The sequence below is a fragment of the Nomascus leucogenys genome, chromosome 17, assembly GCF_006542625.1.
Source record: "Nomascus leucogenys isolate Asia chromosome 17, Asia_NLE_v1, whole genome shotgun sequence".
Classification (NCBI taxonomy): domain Eukaryota; kingdom Metazoa; phylum Chordata; class Mammalia; order Primates; family Hylobatidae; genus Nomascus; species Nomascus leucogenys.
In genome coordinates, this window is record NC_044397.1 from 90,910,994 (window position 1) to 90,937,012 (window position 26,019).

Here is a 26,019-nt window from a genome sequence, read left to right on the forward strand (position 1 = left end):
TACGGAAGAGGGAATCCCAGAAGTCCAGCGCGGGCCGGAACTTCAGAAGTCCCGGGGGAACTCAACCAAGTGCTACTGAGAAGGAAAAACCCCACCCGAGATCCGCGGACCCCGGGACCCCTAGGTGCCCGCGCCCCCGGTCCTTGCCGCCCCCCCCCGCGCGCGTGCGCGACCGGGCCCGCCCCGCGGTGGCCATGGCAACCGGCCGCCCCGTCCCGGCCACCCGCGCGCGCCCCGCGACTCACCTCGACCTCCAACCCCCGGCAGCTCGGGCCCCTCCAAACCCTGGACCCTCGGCGTCCCTCCCGCACTCTCACCGGCCCGCGCGGGTCGCGCCAGCGAGCCCACGCCCACCCCAGCCGCTGGGACGACCGAGGGGGCCCCCGCTCGTCAAGTCCCGCCCCCCTTCACTTGAGCCGCCTCTTATTGGCTCCGCAGCACCCGGCCGCCCCGCCCCGCTCGCTCCCCATTGGCCCAGATGCGCCCGGGGAACTCAGGGCGCGCGAAATCGGGCTCGGGCGCGACAATTGAATCGCGGGGCGCCCCGCGCGCAGGCGCGGAGCCTGACATCCTCCCCGGCGGCTCGCCGGGCCCTCCCCCACCCGGCGCGCTCGACCCCCCGCCGGGCTCCGGGGACGCAGCGCTGGTCCCGGCTCCAGCCGGGTGTGTGCCGGGGAGCGACTCCCGAGGGCTAGGCGGAAGGGGAGGCCCTGGATCCCGGGACAGAGTGCGGGACACGCGTGCGCCCAGGCTGGCCGCGCGGGAAAGTTTTGCAAAGTTCCCGAGCCCCGTGCGCCCGGCCCGGGCTGGCACCCCGACCCGGCCCGCCCGCTCACCTCTCCAGTCGCCGCGAACAGCTTGTCTGCCTGCGCGCCTGGCCCGGCTGGGGATGGCGATGAAGCCGCGTACGTGGCCCGGACCCCGCGCGGACTTGCGTGCGACGCGGAGCGCCCGCTCGGCAAACGCTGCCCGCCGCGCTGCCAGCTGCTCTGATTTTTTTCCCGCGAAAACTCGGCATTTGGGAGTTGCGGGGCCGCAGGAGGCCGTGCCGGGGGCGGGCGCCTCCCTCCTGATTGGCCGACGCAGTGGCGGGAAGCGAGAAAGAGGGTGGGGGGCGCCCCCGCCTCTGTCCACGGCGCCTCCGCCTAGCGGGCCACGGCTCCGCCCAGCCCTGTGCGCTCTGCTGGGCGCGCCCAGCGTGCAAAGGGGCTGCGTGGCAGGGCCTGGTCACCCCCCGCAACGTGGACCCCCCCAGGAGCCTTGGGGACCCCCAGGGTACAGACTCCCTGACCTCTTAAGTCCAAGTCCGTTCGCAGCCCCTCACTCGCACGCATTGACTAGTAGGTCTAAGAAGGCCGGAATCAATGTGTAAATACTGCGAGGGAATGTGGGGGGCCCCTAGGAGACCACCTGCACCCTGATGGCTCGCCTGATCGCCCCAAGCCCCACTGCCTGGCGTCAGGGCCTGCCAGGGCGCCCCACTCTACCCACCCGCAGGGCTTGTTTGCTGTCTTTTCCCGCCTCGTTTTCCCGCCTTCTCCAGGCTGTCCAGGCGGGCAGGGCTGCCCTGCCCCCTCCGCCCTGTCTATTCCACTCTGACCAGTCCTGGCGGGCACAGGAGTGACCTGTGCTGGGCACCTACAAAGCAGCTGGACAGGTTGCTCAGAGCTGCAGAACCCAGCGGTGTACATGGCAGACCCAGCTGGTGGTCTCAGGGAGGGAAAATTCCCATCTGGGGGAGACAGGCAAGAAATGAATAACTAAAGCAGATAATTTCAGATGATTCCTTATAGGAGAGTGACCAGCAGCCATGTGGTGGGAGGCGGGCAGAGAGGATACTCTCTCACTGGGGCCACTGCGGTGGGCCTCTCGGAGAAGATGACATTTGAGCTGGAATTGGAGATGAGACTCCAAGGACAGATGGGTCTAGGAGGGAAAGTCAAACCCAGAGGCCGGAAAAGGCTTAGAGGTGTCCAGGGAGCAGGAAGGGGCTGGTGTGGTTGGGGCCCACTGAGCAAAGGGGAGGGGGAGTTGAGGTCAGAGGGGTGATATATAATACCTTGAAGGCCACCGGGGAGGACTTTGGTCTTTCTCTTGAGAGCTGTGAGCAGAAAAACGTTGAGTTCCCACTTAGCTTTTTACGTTTCTTCGTCACTCTATTAAGTCTCCTCTATCTGGTCAGTGGCACTTCTGCTATGTCCTTAATATAGGAGACAGATCATGGCCCCCGAAGATATGCGTCTCTAGACCCCCACGTCCTCGCCCCCAGGATCTGTGAATACAGTGCCTTACACAGCTAAAAGGACTTTGCAACTTTGCAGGTGTGATTCAGTTAATGATTTTGAGTTGGGGAGCGTCTCCTGGGTGATCCAGGTGGGCACAATGTCCTTAAAAGGTCCTAATAAGCGAAAGAGGGATACAAAAAGGTCAAAGTCAAAGGATATGGGAAAGTGGAAGCAGGCTTTACGATGATCAGGCCAAGGGCCGGGCGCGTTGGCTCACACCTGTAATCCCAGCACTTTGGGAGGCTGAGGCAGGCAGATCACCTGAGGTCAGGAGTTCGAGACCAGCCTGACTAACATGGAGAAACCCCGTTTCTACTAAAAATACAAAATTAGCCGGGCGTGGTGGCACATGCCTGCAATCCCAGCTACTCGGGAGGCTGAGGCAGGAGAATCACTTGAACCCAGGAGGCGGAGGTTGCAGTGAGCCAAGATCGCGCCATTGCACTCCAGCCTAGGCAACAAAAGCAAAACTCAGTCTCAAAAAAAAAAAAAAAGATCAGTCCAAGAGGAAAGAAAGATTGGCAGCCTCTGGTGGCTAGAAAAAGCAAGAAAGACTCCTAGAACCCACCCTGCCCCTAAAATTTATTTCAGACTTCTGACCTCCCAAACTGTAAGATGATAAACGTGTGGGCCGGGCGCGGTGGCTCACACCTGTAATCCCAGCACTTTGGGAGGCCGAGGCAGGCAGACAACTGGAGGTCAGGAGTCGCCAGACTAGCCTGCTCAACATGGTGAAACCCCGTCTCTACTAAAAATACAAAAATTAGCCAGGTGTGGTGGCGGGCGCCTGTAATCCCAGCTACTTGGGAAGCTGAGGCAGAGAATTGCTTGAACCTGGGAGGCAGAGGTTCCAGTGAGCAGAGATCGTGCCACTGCACTCCAGCCTGGGCAACAGAGTGAGACTGTGTCTCAAAAAAAAAAAAAAATTAGCTGGGCAGGGTGGTGTGTGCCTATAATCCCAGCTACTCAGGAGATTGAGGCAGGAGAATCACTTGAACCCAGGAGACAGAGGTTGCAGTAAGCCAAGATCGAGCCAGTGTACTCCAACCTGGGTGACAGAGCAAGACTCTATCAACAAATAAATGTGTGGTTTGCAGCCACTGAGTTTGTGGTCCTTTGTCATAGCAGCCTTGGGAAGCTCCTGCATTCTAATCCACGATGTCCAGATGGTGCTGTCCACTGTCTCCAACCTCAGTACACGATCAATGCTGCTGCAGTTCTAGACCCTCAGCCATCAGCCAGGTAGGACCCACACCACAGGTATGAGCAGGTCCACCTGAGGGTTTGAGACTGCTTGAGCTCTTTCAAAATGACAGCACCTGCTGCAGGAACCCAGCCTATTTCTATCACAACACATCATCTGTTTGTAGCCCTGTTGCGAAAAGTCACCATGGCTGAAAGAGGGAATACATTTTTCTTTTTCTTTTTGAGATGGAGTCTTGCTTTGGTGCCCAGCCTGCAGTGCAGTGGTTTGATCTTGGCTCTCTGCAACCTCCGCCTCCAGGGTTCAAGCAATTCTTCTGCCTCAGCCTCCCCAGTAGCGGGAACTAGAGGTCCGCACCACCATGTCCGGCTAATTTTTGTATTTTTAGTAGAGATGGGGTTTCACCACGTTGGCCAGGCTGGTCTCAAACTCCTGACCTTAGGTGATCTGCCCGCCTGGACCTCCCAAAGTGCTGGGATTACAGGCATGAGCCACTGTGATTGGCCAGGAATGCATTTTTCATGTACATGTGGTGAGGGGCACAGCCCAAGCACCTTGTATAACAGAAGTTGTGTCACAGAGGAGGTATCTAGCCCTCCCTGCAGAAAAGATACTGAGGGCTGTTGATTGAGGGCTCCAGTTCCCTAGTCATCTTGAGAAAATCAAAATTTCTCAAATTAGCTCAGGTTAATTGTCCAGCTGGGTGCAGTGGCTCACACCTGCAATCCCAGCGCTTTGGGAGGCTGAGGAAGGCTGATCTCTTGCACCCGGGAGTTTGAGACCAGCTTGGGCAACGTAGTGAGAACCTTGCTCTACAAAAAATAAAAATAAATTAGCCAGGCATGGTGGTGTGCACCTGTAGTCCCAGCTACTCAGGACACTGATGCAGGAGGACCTCTTGAGCCCAGAAGATCAAGGCTGCAGTGAGCCATGCTTGCGCCACTGCACTCCAGCCTGGGTGACAGAACGAGACTCTGTCTCAAAAAATAGTAATAATTGCTCAAGTTAATCATTTAAAAACATGAGTAACAAACTATTCCAGGCATCTCAGAAAAAAAGTTCACAAGTCACTTAGAGCAGGGGTGTCCAATCTTCTGGCTTCCCTGGGCCACACTGGAAGAATTGTCTTGGGCCACACATAAGATACACTAACACTGGCCGGGCACAGTGGCTCACACCTGTAATCCCAGAACTTTGGGAGGCCAAGGCAGGTGGATTACCGAGGTCAGGAGATCAAGACTAGCCTGGCTAACACAGTGAAACCCCGTCTCTACTAAAAATACAAAAATTAGCAGAATGTGGTGGCATGTGCCTATAATCCCAGCTACTCGAGAGGCAGAGGCAGAATTGCCTGAACCCAGGAGGCAGAGGTTACAGTGAGCCGAGATTGCACCACTGCACTCCAGGCTGAGCAACAAGAGCAAAACTCCATCTCAAAAATAAATAAATAAATAAATAAATAAATAAATAAATAATAAAATACACTAACACTAACAATACCTGATGAGCTAAAAAAATTGCAAAAAAATCTCATAATGTTTTAAGAAAGTTTACCAATTTGTTGCTGGGTGCAGTGGCTCACACCTGTAATCCCAGCACTTTGGGAGGCTGAGGTGGGTGGATCACGAGGTCAGGAGATGGAGACCATCCTGGCCAACATGGTGAAACCCTGTCTCTACTAAAAATACAAAAAAAATTAGCCGGGCATGGTGGCACGTGCCTGTAGTCCCAGCTACTTGGGAGGCTGAGGCAGGAGAATGGCGTGAACCCAGGAGGCAGAGCTTGCAGTGAGCCGAGATCGCACCACTGCACTCCAGCCTGGGTGACTGAGCAAGACTCTGTCTCAAAAAAAAAAAAAAAAAAAGAAAGTTTACCAATTTGTGTTGAGCCATATTCCACCCTGGGCCACATGTGGCCCGTGGGTCAGGGGTCGGACAAGCTTGACTTAGGGAAACAAGAGGCCAATGCCCACAAAAGCTATCACATAAAATAATGCAAGATACAGCCAAGACAAGAAATAAGGCCTGCCAGGCTAGAGAATGGGTATTTCCTAGCCCCTCCTATGATTCAATGTCCCTCCCTCTCAGGCACCAGGCCACATGCAAATCAGGTGCCAGGAATAACTGCTAGAATGCAAAGGGCCTCAGTTTCCCTTTTGCAAAATGATACATTCTCAGAGGTCATTAAGTCATTCAACAAACTTTTATTGATTCCACCCCCCCACCCCCACTCCTGGCTAAGCCAGATCCTGCCTGGGTCATGCAGACATTGGTGGGCACAAAGTTCACTTAGACAAGGTCTCACCCTGGAGGGACTTCCCATCCAATGGGGGAGATGCAGGCATAAAGAGAAATGTCAGCTGGGCGTGGTAGCTCACGCCTGTAATCCCAGCACTTTGGGAGGCCGAGCGAGGCTGGTGGATCACGAGGTCAGGAGTTCAAGACCAGCCTGGCCAAGATGGTGAAACCCTGTCTCTACTAAAAATAACAAAAATTGGCCAGGTGCGGTGGCTCACGCCTGTAATCCCAGCACTTTGGGAGGCCGAGGCGGGCAGATCACGAGGTCAGGAGATCGAGACCATCCTGGCTAACATGATGAAACCCCGTCTCTACTAAAAATACAAAAATTAGCCAGTTGCAGTGGCACATGCCTGTAATCTCAGATACTTGGGAGGCTGAGGTGGGAGAATCGCTTGAACCCGGGAGGCAGCAGTTGCAGTGAGCTGAGATCACACCATTGCACTCCAGTCTGGCTGACAGTGAGACCATCTCAAAAAATAAAAATAAAATAAATAAAAATACCAAAAAAAAATTAGCCAGGCATGGTGATGGTGCATGCCTGTAATTCCAGCTACGCAGGAGGCTGAAGCAGGAGAATTGCTTGAACCTGGGAGGCGGAGGTTGCACTGAGCCGAGATCGTGCCACTACACTCCAGCCTGGGTGACAGAATGAGACTTTGTCTCAAAAAAAGAAAAAGGCCAGGTGCAGTGGCTCACGCCTGCAATCCCAGCACTTCGGGAGGCTGAGGCGGGTGGATCTCGAGGTCAGGAGATCGAGACCATCCTGGCTCACACAGTGAAACTCTGTCTCTACCAAAAAATTAGCTGGGTGTGCTGGAATGCACCTGTGGTCCCAACTACTCAGGAGGCTGAGGCAGGAGAATCGCTTGAACCTGGGAGGCGGAGGTTGCAGTGAGCCAAGATGGTGCCCCTTCACTCCAGCCTAGACTACAGGGTGAGACTCCGTCTCAAAAAAAAAAAAAAAAGACCCAGTAAAAAAGAACCAGTGATGGCCGGGAGCAGTGGCTCACACCTGTAATCCCAACACTTTGGGAGGCCAAGGTGGGTGGATCACGAGTTCAGGAGATCGAGACCATCCTGGCTAACATGGTGAAACCCTGTCTCTACTAAAAAATATAAAAAATTAGCCAGGCGTGGTGGCGGGCGCCTGTAGTCCCAGCTACTCGAGAGGCTGAGGCAGGAGAATGGCGTGAACCCAGGAGGCGGAGCTCGCAGTGAGCCGAGATCGCACCACTGCACTCCAGACTGGGTGACAGAGCAAGACTCCGTCTCAAAAAAAAAAAAAAAAAGAACCAGTGAGGACTACAGGTTTCCCAATCAACCACCCACCCTAAACAACAGTTTTGCCTCCTCTCCTGGCCATTGGGGTCCCCACTTCCTGGAACTCTGAGCTGAGTGATGTCATAGATGGATTACGTCACTAGGGCCAAGGAACTGGGAATTTCAGGGACATGAGGGAGGGAGAGGGATGTCTCTCTACCCCCCGCAACCCCCCATGTCTGCAGTGAAGTCGATCGAATTAATGCTGCCCGAGGATGCAATCTACCTGGCTGGCTCCAGCATAAAAGGGCAGGTGATCTTAACCCTGAACAGCACCCTGGTGGACCCCATAGTGAAGGTGGAGCTTGTGGGAAGGGGTTACGTCGAGTGGAGTGAAGAAGCTGGGGCATCCCGCGATTATAGCAGAAATGTCATTTGTAACAACAAGGCAGACTACGTGCATAAGACAAAGACATTCCCAGTGGAGGGTAAGGACAAGGCCAACAGCCACCCCTAGCCATGACAGGAACCTGGGTCTGAAAATAAACACATCCAAGAGTCAATCAACAAACCTCCAGGGCTATCAGAAATAGGGAGTGGCCTGATTTCTCCCTAGGAGGGAAGCCATGTAGAACAATGACCATCAGATACACAAAACACGAGAATAAAAAGACATAAGGGGCTGATCAGAACCCAGATATTCAAAATGAAGTTTCCAAGTAGTCACCTTGGAAAATGCTCAATCCGACAACTGCCTTTGAGAGGCCCCTGAGAAGTCTTATTCGTTTACAGATAAGTTTCACTCTGACAGCAAAACCCCAGGAGACAAAGTAGGCAGTCCTGTATTCCTGGGGAGAGACGGTGGAGGTAGGCCAGGCACAGTGGTTCATGCCTGTAATTCCAGCACTTTGGGAGGCCGAGGCAGGTGGATCACTTGAGGTCAGGAGTTTGAGACCAGCCTGGCCAATATACAGAAACTCCGTCTCTGCCAAAAAATACCAAAAAACTAGCTGGGTGTGCTGGCACATGCCTGTAATCTCAGCTACTTGGGAGGCTGAAGCAAGAGAATCACTTGAACTCGTGAAGGGGAGGTTCCAGTAAGCTGAGATCGCACCACTGCACACCAGCCTGGGTGACGGAGCGAGATTCCCTCTCCAAAAAAGAAAGATAGTGGAGGTAGAAGAGCAAGGGAGACCTTCCAGGGAAGGAATAACTAGTCCCCAGTTCCACCAGGTCAGATCTGAAATCCGAACAAATGTCAGAGAGTCTGCTGAGCTGTCGGGGGAATTATATGTCTTTTGCAAAATGTGTTTGTGGAGATATTCCCGGGTATTATGCAGTCAAGCAGAACACGTGGCCAACACTTGACTGAACAAAGTGTAATTTAATTTAATTTATTTATGTATTTATTTATTTGTATCTTATTTATTTATATATCTATTTTTTGAGACACAGTCTCGCCCTGCTTCCCAGGCTGGAGTGCAGTGGCGCCATCTCGGCTCACTGCAACCTCCGCCTCCCGGGTTCAAACGATTCTCCTGCCTCGGCCTCCCGAGTAGCTGGGATTACAGGCGCCCGCCACCACGCCCACCAATTTTTTGTATTTTTAGTAGAGGCAGGGTTTCACCATGTTGGCCAGGCTGGTCTCGAACTCCTGACCTCGTGATCCGCCCGCCTCGGCCTCCCAAAGTACTGGGATTACAGGTGTGAGCCACCAGGCCTGGCTTATGTATTTATTTTTGAGACAGGGCCTCGCTCTGTTGCCCAGGCTAGAGGGCAGTGGTGTGATCACAACTCACTGCAGCCCCAGCCTCTCTGGCATAAGCGATCCTCTCACCTCAGCCTCCTGAGTAGCTGGGACCACAGGCACATGGCACCATGCCTGGCTAATTTTTGTTTATTTTTTGTTTTGGTTTTTTTGAGACGGAGTTTTGCTCTTGTTGCCCAGGCTGGAGTGCAATGGCGCAATCTCGGCTCACCACAACCTCTTGGGTTCAAACGACTGTCTCTTAAAAAAAGAACTAGCAATTTTTTTTTTTTTTTTTTTGAGACTGAATCTCACTCGTTGCCCAGGCTGGAGTGCAGTGGCATAATCTTGGCTCACTGTAACCTCCGCCTCCCGGGTTCAACCGATTGTCCCGCCTCAGCCTCCCAAGTAGCTGGCACTACAGGCGTGTGCCACCACGCCCAGCTAATTTTGTATTTTTAGTAGAGACGGGGTTTCTCCATGATGGTCAGGCTGGTCTTGAACTCCCGACCTCAGGTGATCCACCCACCTCGGCCTCCCAAAGTGCTGCGATTACAGGCATGAGCCACCACACCTGGCCATTTTAGACTTAAAAATTTAGATGAGATGGTCTGTTCCACCAGAGGAGTACTCTGCAAAGAGGGGACAACCAAGCACAGAACTGAGTGATAGGAGGGACTTCAGCCATGCAAATATCCTGGGGACAAATTCAACTTACCAGACACTAATACTGAGCAATTATGTGACCTCTCTGGCTCTCAGTTAACCGATCTATAAAATGGGAATAGGAAGACGTCCTATTTCATAAGACTGTGTTGAGGACTTAATGATTTAATGGCACATAAAGGGCTTAGAATAATGCCAGGTATACAGTAAGTGCTTAAAAATTGCTATTTCTGGCCAGGCACGGTGGCTTATGCCTGTTATCCCAGCACTTTGGGAGGCCAAGGCAGGCAGATCACCTGAGGACAAGAGTTGAAGACCAGCCTGGCCAACATGGTGAAACCTTGTCTCTACTAAAAAATACAAAAATTAGCCGGGAGTGGTGGCACACACCTGTAGTGCCAGCTACTTGGGAGGCTGAGGCGGGACAATCGGTTGAACCCAGGAGGTGGAGGTTGCAGTGACCCGAGATTGCACCACTGCATGCCAGCCTGGGCAACAGAGTAAGATTCAATCTCAAAAAAAAAATGTTGCTAGTTATTTTATTTTATTTTATTTTATTTATTTACTTTTTTGGAGACGGAGTCTCCTCTGTTGCCCAGCATGGAGTGCAGTGGTGCAATCTTGGCTCACTGCAAGCTCTGCGTCCCGGGTTCTCGCCATTCTCCTGCCTCAGCCTCCTGAGTAGCTGGGACTACAGGTGCCTGCCACCACGCCCAGCTAATTTTTTTGTATTTTTAGTAGAGACGGGGTTTCACCGTGTTAGCCAGGATGGTCTTGATCTCCTGACCTTGTGATCCATCTGCCTCCGCCTCCCAAAGTGCTGGGATTACAGGTGTGAGCCACCGCACCCGGCCGCTAGTTCTTTTTTTAAGAGACAGTCTTTACTCTGGCACCCAGGCTGGAGTGCCATGGCGTGATCTCAGCTCACTGCAACCTCCACCTCCTGGGTTCAAGCAATTCTCCTGCCCCAGCCTTCTGCATAGCTGGGATTACAGGCGCATGCCACTACACCCTAATAATTTTTTGTATTTTTAGTAGACACAGGGTTTCACCATGTTGGCCAGGCTGGTCTCAAACTTTTGACCTCAGGTGATCTGCCCCACCTCAGCCTCCCAAAGTGCTGGGATTACAGGCATGAGCCACCATGCCCATCCCAGGTTTTTCGTTTATTTAATAAACATTTTTTTTTTTTTTTGAGATGGAGTCTTGCTCTGTCGCCCAGGCTGGAGTGCAGTGGCGCGATCTTGGCTCACTGCAAGCTCCGCCTCCCGGGGTTCATGCCATTCTCCTGCCTTGGCCTCCCGAGTAGCTGGGACTACAGGCACCCGCCACCATGCCCAGCTAATTTTTTGTATTTTATTAGAGACGGGGTTTCACTGTGTTTGCCAGTGTGGTCTCGATCTCCTGACCTCGTGATCCGCCCGCCTTGGCCTCCCAAAGTGCTGGGATTACAGGTGTGAGCCACCATTCCCGTTCCAGGTTTTTCATTTATTTAATAAACATTTGGCTGGGCGCGGTGGCTCACGCTTGTAATCCCAGCACTTTGGGAGGCCGAGGCGGACGGATCACGAGGTCAGGAGATCGAGACCACGGTGAAACCCCGTCTCTACTAAAAATACAAAAAAAATTAGCCAGGTGTGGTGGCGGGCGCCTGTAGTCCCAGCTACTCAGGAGGCTGAGGCAGGAGAATGGCGAGAACCCGGGAGGCAGAGCTTGCAGTGAGCCGAGATTGCGCCACTGCACTCCAGCCTGGGTGACACAGCAAGACTCCGTCTCAAAAAAAAATAAATAAAATAAAAATAAACATTTATTGAGTGCCTACTGTGCACAAACACCGTGCTAGGTGCTGGGGATGCAGCAGTGATAAAAAAACACAGCCTGGGCCGTGCACGGTGGCTCACGCCTGTAGTCCCAGCACTTTGGGAGGCTGGGTGGGCAGATCTCCTGAGGTCACGAGTTCAAGACCAGCCTGACCAACATGGCAAAACCCCATCTCTATGAAAAATACAAAAATTAACCAGGTGTGATGGCACGTGCCTGTAGTCCCAGCTACTTGGGGCGCTGAGGCAAGAGGATCACTTGAGCCCAAGAGGTCCAGGCTGAGTGACAAAGTGAGACCCTGTCTCAAAAAAAAAAAAAAAAAAGGCCAAGCCCACCCGGTCGCTCATGCCTGTAATCCCAGCCCTTTGGGAGGCAAAGGCAGGTGGATTATTTGAGGTCAGGAATTCGAGACCAGCCTGGCCAACGTGGTGAAACCCCATCTCTACTAAAAATACAAAAATTAGCCAGGCGTGGTGGTACACACCTGTAATTCCAGCTACTCAGGAGGCTGAGGCAGGAGAATTGTTTGAACCCAGGAGGTGGAGGTTGCAGTGAGCCAGGATCACGCCACTGCACTCCAGCCTGGGTGACAGAGTGAGATTCCGTCTCAAAAAAACAAAAAAGAAATAAAGAGACAGGGTCCCTTGTATCTTTGGGATTGCCATGGGCTAGGGAAGATAGACAACGCTAAGAGGATTTTCGAGAAGTACAAGAAGGAAAATGAAACAAAGGTCATGGAAATGGCGGTTGTGTGAGAGTCTGCTTCCTAGACCATCACTCAGTTGGTCAATCAACATGTATTAAGCACCCACTGTATACCATGCACTGAAGGTCAAGCTCTATGAGGGCGAAAGTTTTCTCTGCCTCACATACTACTTTGTTTATTTATTTATTTTTAGAGACGGCGTCTAGCTGTGTCACCCAGGCTGGAGTACAGTGGCATGATCTCGGCTCACTGCAACCTCCGCCTCAAAGGTTCAAGTGATCCTCCCACCTCAGTCCTGAGTACCAGGAACTACAGGTGTGCGCCACCACGTCCGGCTAATTTTTGTATTTTTAGTAGAGACGGGGTTTCGCCATTTTGGCCAGGTTGGACTCGAACTTCTGACCTCAGGTGATCCGCCCGCCTTGGCCTCCCAAAGTGCTGGGATTACAGGCATGAGCCACCGGACCCAGCTGGTTTGTGCCTATTATCCCAGCACTTCTGGGAGAGTGAGGCAGAAGGATTGCTTGTGGCCAGAAGGTCAAGACCAGCCTGGGAAACATAGCAAGACACTGTGTCTACCAGAAATTTAAAAATTAGCCAGGCATGGTGGCATGGGCCTGTAGTCCCAGCTCTTCTGGAGGCTGAGGTGGGAGGATCACTTGATCTCAGGAGTTGGAGGCTGCAGTGAGCTATGATCACACCACTGCACTGCAGCCTAAGCGACAAAGCTAGACTTTGTCTCTACAAAAAGAAAAAATATATATATATTTGTCGAACCCTGAAGGCCTGACTTCCGCTTTCTCAGGCTCAGGGCAGGGGTATGCAAGGGCCCTTCAGTGGTTTCGGGTGACAACTCCAGGCATGTCACCCACCCCAGGGCATCCCACTCCAGCCCAGCTGGGACCTGATATTTATAGGCTCAGCAGGTCCTAAAAGCATCGAACTCAGTTTAACTCAGGAGGGACAGACAAGCCAAGCCCAGGACCCGCCTCCATGCCAAAACAATAAATCAAGCAAAAAAGGCTGGGTGCAGTGGCTCATGCCTATAACCCCAGCACTTTGGGATGGCGAGACGGGTGGATCACCGGAGGCCAGGAGTTCAAGACCAGCCTGGACAACATGACGGAACCCTGTCTCTATCAAAAATATAAAAATTAGCCAGGTGTGGTGGTGCACGCCTGTAATCACAGCTACTCGGGAGGCTGAGGCAGGAGAATCACTTGAACCTAGGAGGCAGAGGTTGCTGTGAGCTGAGATCACACCACTATACTCCAGACTGGGCGACAGAGTGAGACCATGTCTCAAAAATAAATAAATATAAAAATAAAGCAAAAAAAAAAAAAAGAAGAAGAAGAGAAAAAGATTCTAGAACCTTCTGATGGCATTGGTGTGTTTTGCTTTCAGATAATTGGTTAAGTGCAGGCAGCCACACCTTTGACTTCCATTTCAACTTACCTCCCAGGCTTCCTTCTACCTTCACCAGCAAATTTGGCCATGTCTTCTACTTCGTACAAGCTTCCTGCATGGGCCGGGAACACATTTTAGCCAAGAAGAGGATGTACTTATTGGTGCAAGGAACTTCCGCCTTCCACAAAGAAACCCCATTCCAGGTACCGATGGGGGAAAGGCAGAGGTGGGAACAATCTTCAAGCTCCAAGGAGGAAGAGGGAAGGTGGGCAGGCAGGGGACAGAGAAGGTCCCATGGGGAGAAGGGAAGGGTGTTGGCAGCTTCCCAGGCCCGGAGCTTTCACAAAAGGTGAGTCAGAAACCTTAGGGCAGCCGGAGGTCAAGGCTGCAGTGAGCCATGTTTGCACCACTGCACTCCAGCCTGGGAGACAGAGTGAGACCCTGTCTCCAAAATAAAATAATATATATATGTGTATGTGTGTGTATATATACATATATATATATATACATATTTGTTTTTTTTTTTTTGAGATGGAGTCTCACTCTGTCACCAGGCTGAAGTGCAGAGGCATGATCTCGGCTCACTGTAACCTCCGCCTCCCACGTTCAAGCGATTCTCATGCCTCAGCCTCCTGAGTAACTGGGATTACAGACGTGCACCACCATTCCCAGCTAATTTTTGTATTTTTAGTAGAGATGGGTTTTCGCCATGTTGGCAAGGCTGGTCTTGAACTCCCGACCTCAGGTGATCCACCTGCCTTGACGTCCCAAAGTGCTGGGATTACAGGCGTGAGCCACCATGCCAGGCCAACTTCTTTTTAGAAAAGAAACAAGGGCAGAAACTAAGCCAGTGGTTTTCAACTGTGGCTGTTTTATCCCCATAAGGGACATTTGGCAATGTCTGGAGACATCTGTGGTTGTCTCAACTTGGGGGGTGCTCCTGGCATGGAGTGGGTGGAGGCCAGGGACGCTGCTCAGCACCCTGCAGTGCCCAGGACGGCCCCACCCAGGAGAATGGCCCAAATGTCCACTTATCAAGGGGGAGACACGACCCTGGGGAAAAGCCAAGAAGAGGCCCCACAGGGTGACCCTCAGGGTGGGAGAGAGGCGTGTACACTCAGTAGCCCTCCAGCACTGACCTTGGAGCTCTCAGACAACAGAGGTGGTGGCCTCAGTCCAGGAGAAGGAAGGGCAGTGCAGCCTCCGCTTGGCTGAGTGCAGGACTCATTCTGGGTCCCTTTCCGAGTCCAGGTGCAGAGGCGGAAGTTGAGGTGGGAGGAGGGACGTTGGCCAAAGTCACTTCACCTCTCCAGGGAGTCATTTGTCATCAGAGCATTGGGACAGGACGACAAATGTCAGAGGGCTGGCATTTTTTTTTCCTTTTTCTTTCTTTCTTTTTTTTTTTTTTTTTTTTTTTGAGACAGAGTCTCACTCTGTCACCCAGGCGGGAGTGCAGTGGCGCAATCTTGGCTCGATACAACCTCTGCCTCCCGGGTTCAAGCGATTCTCCTGCCTCAGCCTCCCAAGTAGCTGGGATTAGAAGTGCCCACCACCACGCCCAGCTACGTTTTGTATTTTTTAGTAAAGACGGGGTTTCAACATATTGGCCAGGCTGGTCTTGAACTCCTAACTTCAGGTGATCCGCCTGCCCAGGCCTCCCAAAGTGCTGGGATTACAGGTGTTAGCCACCGCTCCTGGCTGGTACCTCTATTTAAAAAAAATGTAATAGCTCAGTTGGAAATAAAGGGACATTGGTAGCTCTTGGCACCTCCTGATACCTTCTTCAGGACCAGGACAGAACTACCGGCTTTGTCTTGAGTTAGGGCAGCGGGTTCTTTCACACCTGCAGGGTCCTAACGCATGCTACGAATTTTCGAATAAGACTGCAGGGATTTAGAATGAAACCAGATTCAATTAACCTTCAGGAGAGGAGGGGCAGCTCCAGCTGCTCCTGAGAAGGCTGAAGAGAAGCCAGAGGCAGAAAAGTGGGAGGTGAGGTCAGAGGGGGTCAAGGGTCTGCCTGAGTTCCCGAAAAGGAAACATACCTGACTTCCTGCAGTATGTTTTTCTTCTTCTTCTTCTTCTTCTTCTTCTTTTTTTTTGAGATGGAGTCTCGCTCTGTCGCCCAGGCTGGAGTATAGTGGCGCGATCTCGGCTCACTGCAAGCTCTGCCTCCCGGGTTCATGCCGTTCTCCTGCCTCAGCCTCCCGAGTAGCTGGGACTGCAGGTGCCCACCCACCACCACTCCCAGCTAATTATTTTTGTATTTTTAGTAGAGACGGGGTTTCACCGTGTTAGCCAGGATGGTCTCAATCTCCTGACCTCGTGATCCGCCCGCCTCGGCCTCCCAAAGTGCTGGGATTACAGGTGTGAGCCACCACAACGGCTGTCTTCTTCTTCTTCTTTCTTCTTCTTCTTCTCTTTTTTTTTTTTTTTTTTTTTTAAACAGAGTCTTGCTCTGTCACCCAGGCTGGAGTGCAGTGGCGCTATCTCTGCTCACTGTAACCTCTGCCTCCCGGGTTCACGACATTCTCCTGACTCAGCCTCCCGAGTAGCTGGGACTACAGGCACCCACCACCATGCCAGGCTATTTTTTTTTGTTTGTACTTTTAGTAGAGATGGGGTTTCATCCTGTTAGCCAGGATGGTCTCAATCTCCTGACCTTGTGATCCGCCCACTTCGGCCTCCCAAAGTGCTGGGATTACAGGGGTGAGCCACCGCACCCCGGCCTTCCTTTTTTTTTTGGAGACAGGGTCTCACTACGTTGCCCAGGCTGGTCTTGAACTTCTGGGCTCCAGTGATCCTCCCCCCTTGGACTCTCCAAAGCGCTGGGATTACAGGTGTGAGCCACCATGCCCAGCCAGCAATGTTTTTCAAACCACAGGTCACAACCCAGTAGTGGGTTGCAAAAATCGATTTGGTGGAATACAAGCATTTTCTTTTCTTTTTTTTTTTTTTTTTTTTTCTGAGACAGAGTCTCACTCTGTTGCCCAGGCTGGAGTGCAGGGCTGGATCTCAGCCTCACTGCAACCTCAGTCTCCCAGGTTCAAGTGATTCTCCTGCCTCAGCCTCCTGAGTAGCTGGAATTACAGGCGCGTGCCATCACACCTGGCCAATTTTTGTATTTTTAGTAGAGATGGGGTTTCACCACGTTGGCCAGGCTGGTCTCGAACTCCCGACCTCAGGTGATCCTCCTGCCTCGGCCCCCCAAAGTGCTGGGATTACAGGTGTGAGCCACTGTGCCCAGCTATATATATATATATATATATTTTTTTTTTTTTTTTTTTTTTTTTTTTTGAGACGGAGTCTTGCTCTTTCGCCAGGCTGGAGTGCAGCGGCGTGATCTCGGCTCACTTCAACCTCCGCCTCCTGGATTCCAGCGATTCTCCTGCCTCAGCCTGCTGAGTAGCTGGGATTGCAGATGCTTGCCACCACGCCCAGCTAATTTTTGTATTTTTAGTAGAGATATGGTTTCACCAAGTTGGCCAGAATGGTCTTGATCTCTTGACCTCATGATCTGCCTGCTCAGTCTCCTGAAATGCTGGAAGCGCCTGGCCATATTTTTATAAAATGAAAGAATAGGCAAGAATCTAAATAGGCAATATCAAAAAATAAATTTAGCAGGTTGCAACCTTTTTTTTTTATATTAAGATAAAAGAACAGAACAGGCAACAAGTAGAATAAAAATACCAGAAATAACAATTTGCTATGTTGCAATCAACTTTTTAAAAATAAAAGCAGGCTGGGCACGGTGGCTCATGCCTGTAATCCCAGCAGTTTGGGAGGCTGAGGCAGGCGGATCAGCTGAGGTCAGGAATTCGAGATCAGCCTGACCAACATGGTGAAACCCCGTCTCTACTAAAAATACAAAAATTAGCCAGGCGGGCCGGGGGCGGTGGCTCATGCTTGTAATCCCAGCACTTTGGGAGGCCAAGGCGGGCGGATCACGAGGTCAGGAGATCGAGACCACAGTGAAACCCCGTCTCTACTAAAAATACAAAAAAATTAGCCGGGCGTAGTGGCGGGCGCCTGTAGTCCCAGCTACTCGGAGAGGCTGAGGCAGGAGAATGGCGTGAACCCGGGAGGCAGAGCTTGCAGTGAGCCGAGACTGCGCCGCTGCATTCCAGCCTGGGCGACAGAGCGAGACTCCGTCTCAAAAAAAAAAAAAAAAAATTATCCAGGCATGGTGGCAGACACCTATAATAATCCCAGCTACTTGAGAGGCTGAGGCAGGAGAATTGCTTGAACCTGGGAGGCAGAGGTTGTAGTGAGACAAGATTGTACCACTGCACTCCAGCCTGGGTGACAGAGTGAGATTCCATCTCAAAGAAAAGAAAATAAATAAAATAAAAATAAAAGCAAAGAACAGGCAATGTCAGAAAATATAAATTTTGTGAGTTTCAGTGAACTTTGTTTATTAAATCAATGAATAGGGCGAGGCATGGTGGCTCATGCCTGTAATCTCAGCACTTTGGGAGGCTGAGGTGGGAGGACTGCTTGAGCCCAGGAGTTTGAGACTAGCCTGGACAACATAGTGAGACCTTCTTTCAAAAAAAAAAAAAGCTGGGGTGTGTTGGCATGCATGCCTGTGGTCCCTACTACTTGGGAGGCTGATGGGGGAGGATCACTTGAGCCCAGGAGGTCAAGTCTGCAGTGAGCCATGAGTGCACCACTGCACTCCAGGCTGCATTAAAAAAAAAAAAAAAATGCCAGATGCGGTGGTTCATGCCTGTAATCCCAGCACTTTGGGAGGCCGAGGCGGGCGGATCACAAGGTCAGAAGTTCAAGACCAGTCTGGCCAACATAGTGAAACCCTGTCTCTACTAAAAATACACAAAAAATTAGCCGGGTGTGGTGGCATGCGCCTGTAATCCCAGCTACTCAGGAGGCTGAGGCAGGAGAATCTCGTGAACCTGGGAGGCAGAGGTTGCAGTGAGCCAAGACCTTGCCACTGCACTCCAGCCTGGGTGACAGAACAAGACTGCATCTCAAAAACAAAAAAAAAAAGGAAGAGAGGAGGGGAGGAGAAATTGATATTCAGAATGGTAAATAGCCTTGCTCCAAGGACACTGGGAGAGGCCGAGCATGGTGGCTCATGCCTGTAATCCCAGCACTTTGGGAGGCCGAGGCGGGAGGATCACCTGAGATCAGGAGTTCATGACCAGCCTGGCCAACATGGCAAAACTCCATGTCTACTAAAAATACAAAAATTAGCTGGGTGTGGTGGCATGCGCTTGTAGTTCCAGGTATTCGGGTGGCTGAGGCAGGAAAATTGGTTGAACCCGGGAGGTGGAGGTTGCAGTGAGCCGAGATCACACCACTCCACTCCAGCCTGGGCGACAGAGCAAGACTCTGTCTCCAAAAAAAAAACAAAATACAAAACATGCTGGGAGATGGGAGATGACTCCAGGTTTTTGACTGCAAAATCCCTAGGGCTCCAGATTCCATCTTAATGCCTCTTCCTAGGAGAGCCCCCAAAGCCCCAGAGGCTTTTTTTTTTCTTTTTTTTTTTTGAGATGGAGTCTTGCTCTGTAGCCCTGGCTGAAGTGCAATGGCACGATCTCGGCTCACTGCAAACTCCACCTCCCAGGTTCAAGAGGTTCTCCTGCTCAGCCTCATGCGCCATCATGCTCAGCTAATTTTTGTATTTTTAGTAGACGGGGTTTCACCATTTTGGTCAGGCTGGTCTCGAACTCCTGACCTTGTGATCCTCCCGCCTCGGCCTCCCAAAGTATTGGGATTACAGGCGTGAGCCATCGCGCCCAGCCAGCCCCATAGACTTTGAGGAGTTCCCAGGGTGGATCAGGCAGGCAAGTGGATTTTGTGGTCCTGGTCCCTCACGGTTGTCTGTTCCCCCACATCCTCCTCTTCTAGAACCCCTTGTTCGTGGAGGCTGAGGAGAAAGTCTCCTACAACTGCTGCCGCCAGGGCACTGTCTGCTTGCAACTCCAGATGGAAAAGAACACCTTCACGCCAGGAGAGAAAGTCGTCTTCACGACAGAGATCAACAACCAGACCAGCAAATGCATCAAGACGGTCATATTCGCCCTGTATGCCCACGTACAGTACGAGGGCTTCACACCAGGCGCGGAGCGGCGGTCTCGGCTGGACAGCAGCGAGCTTCTGAGGCAGGAGGCCAACACCCCCATGACCCGCTTCAACACCACCAAGATTGTCAGCACCTTCAACCTGCCGTTGCTGCTGTCCGTGAGCAGCAGCACACAGGACGGTGAGATTATGCACACTCGCTACGAGCTGGTCACCACCGTGCACCTGCCCTGGTCCCTGACCAGCCTCAAGGCCAAAGTTCCCATCATCATCACCAGCCCCTCGGTGGACTCTGCCATCTGCCAGCTGTCAGAGGACAGAGCGTTACCCGTGAACCCAGATCACCAGAATTAAGTGCCCAAACTTTTAAATATAAAAGTTTTATGAGTCTCTACCAGGAGGAAGCCCTCTCTCTTGCACAAGTGACTCTCAGATGAGTCGAGGAGTGGGCAGCAGGTTGTCTGCAACCTCCCGGAGCTCTAGCGGTTTAGGTATCCGTGTCTCCCGTCCCTAGAACTATCACTGAATGCCTGGAATGGACAAAGGAAACCGGAAAGGTCTCCCAGGACCCAAACCCGGCATAGCCTGCCTTTTCCACCCTGAGTCTGCCCCAGCCTACTGGGGTCTCACAGTGCCAAGACCAGGGGTCCTACTTGGGGAGAATTCTCCCCTCTGCTAATGTCTGGTTGTATTGGCTGTCACAACTGCAGGGGATCAGGGGAGAAGAGCCTTATTGGCGTGGAGAGGGTGGAGGCCAGGGACGCTGTTCAGCACCCTGCAGTGTCCAGGACGGCCCCCACAATCAGGAATTGTTTATCCTGAATGTCAACAGTACCAAGGGGGCTGAGCATGGTGGCTCATTCCTGTAATCCCAGGACTTTAGGAGGCCATGGCAGGAGGATCGCTTGAGACCAGGAGTTTGAGACCAGCCTGGGCAACATTGTGAGACCCCCATCTCTACAAAGAAAGAAAGAAAAACTGGCCGGGCACAGTGGCTCACACCCAGCCCAGCACTTTGGGGGGCCAAGGCGGGTGGATCACGAGGTCAGGAGATCGAGACCATCCTGGCTAACACGGTGAAATCCCATCTCTACTATAAATACAAAAACAAAATTAGCCAGGCGTGGTGGTGGGCGCCTGTAGTCACGGCTACTTGGGAGGCTGAGGCAGGAGAATGGCGCGAACCTGGGAGGTGGAGCTTGCAGTGAACCGAGATCGTGCCACTGCACTCCAGCCTGGGTGACAGTGCAAGACTCCATCTCAAAAAAAAAAAAAAAATTAGCTGGGCGTGATGCTGCACAACTGTAATCCCAGCTACTCGGGAGGCTGAGGCAGGAGAATCTCTTGAACCTGGGAGGCTGAGGTTGCAGTGAGCTGAGATCACCTCACTGCACTCCAGCCTGGGTGACAGTGCAAGAGTCAGTCTAAATATATATATATATATACACATATATATATACACACACTATATATATATACGCATATATATGTATATGGAAAATTAGCTGGCTGTAGCGGCACACACCTGTAGTCCCAGCTATTAGGGAGGCTGAGGCTGGAGGATCACTTCAGTCTGGGAGGTCGAGGCTGAAGTGAGCCATGGTCGTGCCACTGCACTCCAGCCTGGGTGACAGAGCAAGACCCTGTCTCAAAAAAAAAAAAAAAAAAAGCCGCCCACAATGTCACAGTACACAGGGGGAGAAACTGTTGCTGGTGTAATTCACAGATGTTCCTGTTGAGCCCCAGGGCTGCTCTGTGGGTCTCATACCCGAGTCGGATCCTGTGTCTCCTCTGCCTACAGCAGCTTCGGCTTCCTCCCCCGCACTTGGGATCAATGCCAAAGTCTTCCTAGTCATGAGCCTGTGCCATCTGCCCATGTGCAATCCATCAATAAGCCAGAGGGGCTCTGTCTCCACACTGCCCAGAATCTCCCACTTCTCCCCGTCCCCTGCGTCTACCCTGCTCTGTCTACCTTTTTTGGTTTTGTGTTGTTTTTGAGACGGAGTCTCCCTCTGTCTCCCAGGGTGGATTGCGGTGGTTTGATCTTGGCTCACTGCAACCTCCACCTCCTGGATTCAAGCGATTCTCCTGCCTCAACCTCTTGGGACACCGTGCCCAACCTAAATTGGATTTTAGAGGAATAGAAGTATTTAGTATAAGTATATCCCAAGCAGTATTTGGGATATACTTATGCTTAAAAAATCATTCATTGATGGCCAGGCGCAGTGGCTCACATCTGTAATCCCAGCACTTTGGGAGGCTGAGGCAGGTAGATCACTTGAGGTCAGGAGGTCGAGACCTGCCTGGCCAACATGGAGAAAACCCATCTCTACAAAAAATACAAAAATTAGCTGGGCATGGTGGCAGGCGCCTGTAATCCCAGCTACTCGGGAGGCTGAGACAGGAGAATCGCTTGAACCTGGTAGGCTGAGGTTGCAGTGAGCCAAGATCTCACCACTGCACTCCAGCCTAGATGACAAGAGCAAAACTCTGTCTCAAAAAAAAAAAAAAAAAAAATATATATATATATATATAGAGAGAGAGAGAGAGAGAGAGAGAAAGAGAGAGACAGAGCGCACAAAACTCTGTCACAAAAAAAAAGTATTGTTTATCTGAAATTCTGATTTAATTGGGCATCCTGGACTGTGCCTGTCAATTGTATTCCTGGAGCAACAAAAGGACTCTCAACATGAAACAGGCCATCCCGTTCCTCCACTGAAAATCTCCATCAGGTCCCTACAGCATTTGAAGTAAAATCCCAAAGGCCTGGCTTCGCCTGCAAGGCCCTGCATGCCTGAAACGAAACCGTGGCTGAGGCTGGGCGCTGGGGCTCGTGCCTGTAATCCCAGCACTTTGGGAGGCCAAGGGGGGCAGATGTCTTGAGGTTAGGAGTTCAAGACCAGCCTGGCCAACATAACGAGACCCTGTGTCTGTTTACTAATTTTTCTTTCTTTTTTTTTTTGGAGACGGAGTGTCGCTCTGTCGCCCAGGCTAGAGTGCAGTGGCGCAATCTCGGCTCACTGCAAGCTCCGCCTCCCGGGTTCATGCCATTCTCCTGCCTCAGCCTCCCAAGTAGCTGGGACTACAGGCGCCTGCCGCCGCGCCCAGCTAATTTTTTTTGTATTTTTAGTAGAGACGGGGTTTCGCCGTGTTAGCCAGGATGGTCTCAATCTCCTGACCTCGTGATCCGCCCGCCTCGACCTCCCAAAGTGCTGGGATTACAGGCGTGAGCCCCTGCGCCCAGCCTGTTTTAAAATTTTTCTTTATAATACTAAAATTAAATTAAATTTAAATTTAAAAAGACTGGTCCAGGGTTTGTCTTCTTGGGGGAATGGCCCTGAAATACTTCTCCAGCCACCTTCCAACTGCAACATACTGGTACCTCCCTCCCTCTTGCTGCAGGGCGTCTGTCAACCCTGCAGCCATGACACATTTGCATTTAAATGATGGCCTCTGCCACATTCCAGAAGATTCTGGAAAACCCAGCCTCTCCATAGGGTGGGACCAACTAAGACACTTAATTAATTTATTTATTTATTTAAGATGAAGTCTTGCTCTGTTGCCCAGGCTGGAGTGCAGTAGTGCAATCTCGGCTCACTGCAACCTCCGCCTCCCAGGTTCAAGTGATTCTCCTGCCTCAGCCTCCCTAGTAGCTGGGATTTACAGGCGCCTGCCACCATGCCCGGCTAATTTTTGTATTTTTAATAGAGACAGGGTTTCACCATGTTGGCCAGGATGGTCTCGATCTCCTGAACTTGTGATCCACCCGCCTTAGCCTCCCAAAGTGTTCGGATTACAGGCATGAGCCACCGCGTCTAGTCTTTTTTGTTTTTGAGAAGGAGTTTCACTCTTGTTGCCCAGGCTGGAGTGCAATGGCATGATCTTGGCTCACCACAACCTCTGCCTCCTGGGTTCAAGCAATTCTCCTGCCTCAGCCTTGTGAGTAGCTGGGATTACAGGCATGCGCCACCACGCCCGGCTAATTTTGTATTTTTAGTAGAAACGGGGTTTCTCCATGTTGGTCAGGCTGGTCTTGAACTCCCGACCACACATGGTCTGCAGGCCTCGGCCTCCCAGAGTGCTGGGATTACAGGCGTGAGCCACCGCACCCAGCCGAGACACTTAGTTTTTTTGTGTTGTACTGTTTTCTTACAGACAGGATCTCGATCTGTCACCCAGCACTTTGGGAGGCCGAGGCTGGCGGATCACTTGAGGTCAGGAGTGTAAGACCAGCCTGGCCAACATGGCGAAACCCTGTCTGTACTAAAAATACAAAAATTAGCCAGGCGTGTTGGTGCACGCCTGTAATCCCAGCTACTCAGGAGGCTGAGGCACGAGAATCCCTTAAACCCAGTAGCCAAAGGTTGCAGTGAGCTGAGATCACACCACTGCACTCCAGTCAGGGTGACAGAGACTCTGTCTCAAAAAAAAAAAAGAAAAAAAAATGCCAGGGGCAGTGGCTCACGCCTGTAATCTCAGCACTTTGGGAGGCTGAGGCGAGCCGATCACCTGAGGTCAGGAGTTCGAGACCAGTCTGGCCAACATGGTGAAACCCCGTGCCTACTAAAAATACAAAAAATTAGCAGGGCGTGGTGGCAAACACCTGTAATCCCAGCTACTCAGGAGGCTGAGGCAGGAGAATCGCTTGAACCCGGGAGGCAGAGATTGCAGTGAGCCAAGATCGTGTCACTGTACTCCAGCCTGGGCAACAAGAGTGAAACTCCGTCACACACACAAAAAAGAAATAGACATGAATCAACAAATTCTACCAATAAAGTGTCAAAAGCCTTCTCTGCCACGTTCCCCACGGGACAGATGCATAGCGGCTCATTATCAGAGCTCCGTGAAAGCTTCCCTAAAGAAGCAGTGCTTGAAATGAGATCTGAAGGATTTGCGCAGTTGGCTAGGCAGAAAACAGGGAAGAGTGTGCCAGGCAGAGGGAACAGCCTATGCAAAGGCCTGACATATAAGGGAACATGACAGGAGGATGGAACTGAAAGGAGACTAGTGTTGCTGGAGCAAGCCTGGGGCCAGGTGACACCCACAGAGGGATTTTGAAAAAAGAGACTGCTGGGCCAGGTGCGGTGGCTCACACCTGTAATCTCAGCACTTTGGGAGGCCGAGGCAGGTGGATCACGAGGTCAGGAGTTCAAGACCATCCTGGCTAATGGTGAAACCCTGTCTCTACTAAAAATACAAAAAATACAGCTGCTCGAGAGGCTGAGGCAGGAGAATGGCGTGAACCTGGGAGGCGGAGCTTGCGGTGAGCCGAGATCACGCCACTGCACTCCAGCCTGGGCAACAAAGCGAGACTCTGTCTCAGAAAAAAAAAAAACGAACAGAAAAAAGAGACTGCTGGCTGGGCACGGTGGCTCATGCCTGTAATCTCAGCACTTTGGGAGGCCAAGGTGGGTGGATCACGAGGTCAGGAGTTCAAGACCATCCTGGCTAACACAGTAAAACCCCGTCTCTACTAAAAATACAAAAAAATTGGCCAGCTGTGGTGGCAGATGCCTGTAATCCCAGCTACTCCAGAGGCTGAGGCAGGAGAATGGAGTGAACCTGGGAGGCGGAGCTTGCACTGAGCTGAGATCATGCCACTGCACTCCAGCCTGGGCAACAGAGCAAGACTCGGTCTCAAAAAAAAAAAAAAAAAAGATAAAGAAAACAAAAAGAGGCCGGGCACGGTGGCTCAAGCCTGTAATCTCAGCACTTTGGGAGGCCGAGGTGGGCGGATCACGAGGTCAGGAGATCGAGACCACGGTGAAACCCCGTCTCTCCTAAAAATACAAAAAATTAGCCAGGCATGGTGGTGGGTGCCTGTAGTCCCAGCTACTCGGGAGGCTGAGGCAGGAGAATGGCGTGAACCCGGGAGGCGGAGCTTGCAGTGAGCCGAGATTGCGCCACTGCACTCCAGCCTGGGTGACAGAGCGAGACTCCATCCCCCCCCCCAAAAAAAAAAGAAAAGAAAAAGAAAAGTTTCTTGTAGAGATGTGGTCTTTCGATGTTGCCCAGGCTGGTCTTGAACTCATGGAATCAAGCAATCCTCCTGCCTCAGCCTCCCAAACTGTTGTGATTACAGACAAGAGCCACCACATTCAGTCAATTCATGTCTATTTCTTCCTCTAAGCCAATGCTAGTGATCATGAGAGCCACAAATGTAATTTTATTTTTTATTTTATTTTTTTCAAATAGAGATGGGGGTCTCGCTGTGTTGTCCAGGCTGGTTTTGAACTCCTGACCTCAAGTGATGCTCCCGTCTTGGCCTCCCAAAGTGCTGGGATTACATGTGTGAGTCACCACACCTGGCCACAAATGTTAATTGTAAATTTCCTAGGCCTGGCAAGGTGGCTCATGCCTGTAATCCCAGCACTTTGGGAAGCCGAGGCAGGCAGATCACCTGAGGTCAGGAGTTCAGGACAGCCTGGCCAACATGGTGAAACCCCGTCTCTACTAAAAATACAAAAATTATAGGTGGGAATTGAACAATGAGAACACTTGGACACAGGAAGGGGAACATCACACACCAGGGCCTGTCATGGGATGGGGGGAGGGGGGAGGGATAGCATTAGGAG

At 51.7% G+C, this 26,019-nt stretch overlaps 1 protein-coding gene and 1 pseudogene across 1 annotated transcript; both read left to right on the forward strand.

The window, feature by feature from the left end:
- Positions 1-478: 478 nt before the first annotated feature.
- Positions 479-1,290, forward strand: LOC115830834 (annotated as a pseudogene).
- A 5,927-nt stretch (positions 1,291-7,217) lies between these two features.
- Positions 7,218-20,406, forward strand: ARRDC5 (arrestin domain containing 5). Its single transcript, XM_003280569.4, has 3 exons — positions 7,218-7,537; positions 13,394-13,599; positions 19,271-20,406. Exons 1-3 carry the CDS (start codon positions 7,258-7,260, stop codon positions 19,796-19,798), a joined length of 1,014 nt encoding a protein of 337 aa, XP_003280617.3. The 5' UTR covers positions 7,218-7,257; the 3' UTR covers positions 19,799-20,406.
- The last annotated feature ends 5,613 nt before the right edge of the window (positions 20,407-26,019 follow it).

Excerpts from the sequence above, each read along its gene's own strand:
- ARRDC5 (XM_003280569.4), top strand. The coding sequence starts at position 7,258 with ATGTCTCTCTACCCCCCGCAACCCCCCATGTCTGCAGTGAAGTCGATC. Across the intron at positions 7,538-13,393 it reads AAAGACATTCCCAGTGGAGG|ATAATTGGTTAAGTGCAGGC; the intron begins GTAAGGACAAGG and ends TTTTGCTTTCAG. Across the intron at positions 13,600-19,270 it reads ACAAAGAAACCCCATTCCAG|AACCCCTTGTTCGTGGAGGC; the intron begins GTACCGATGGGG and ends CTCCTCTTCTAG.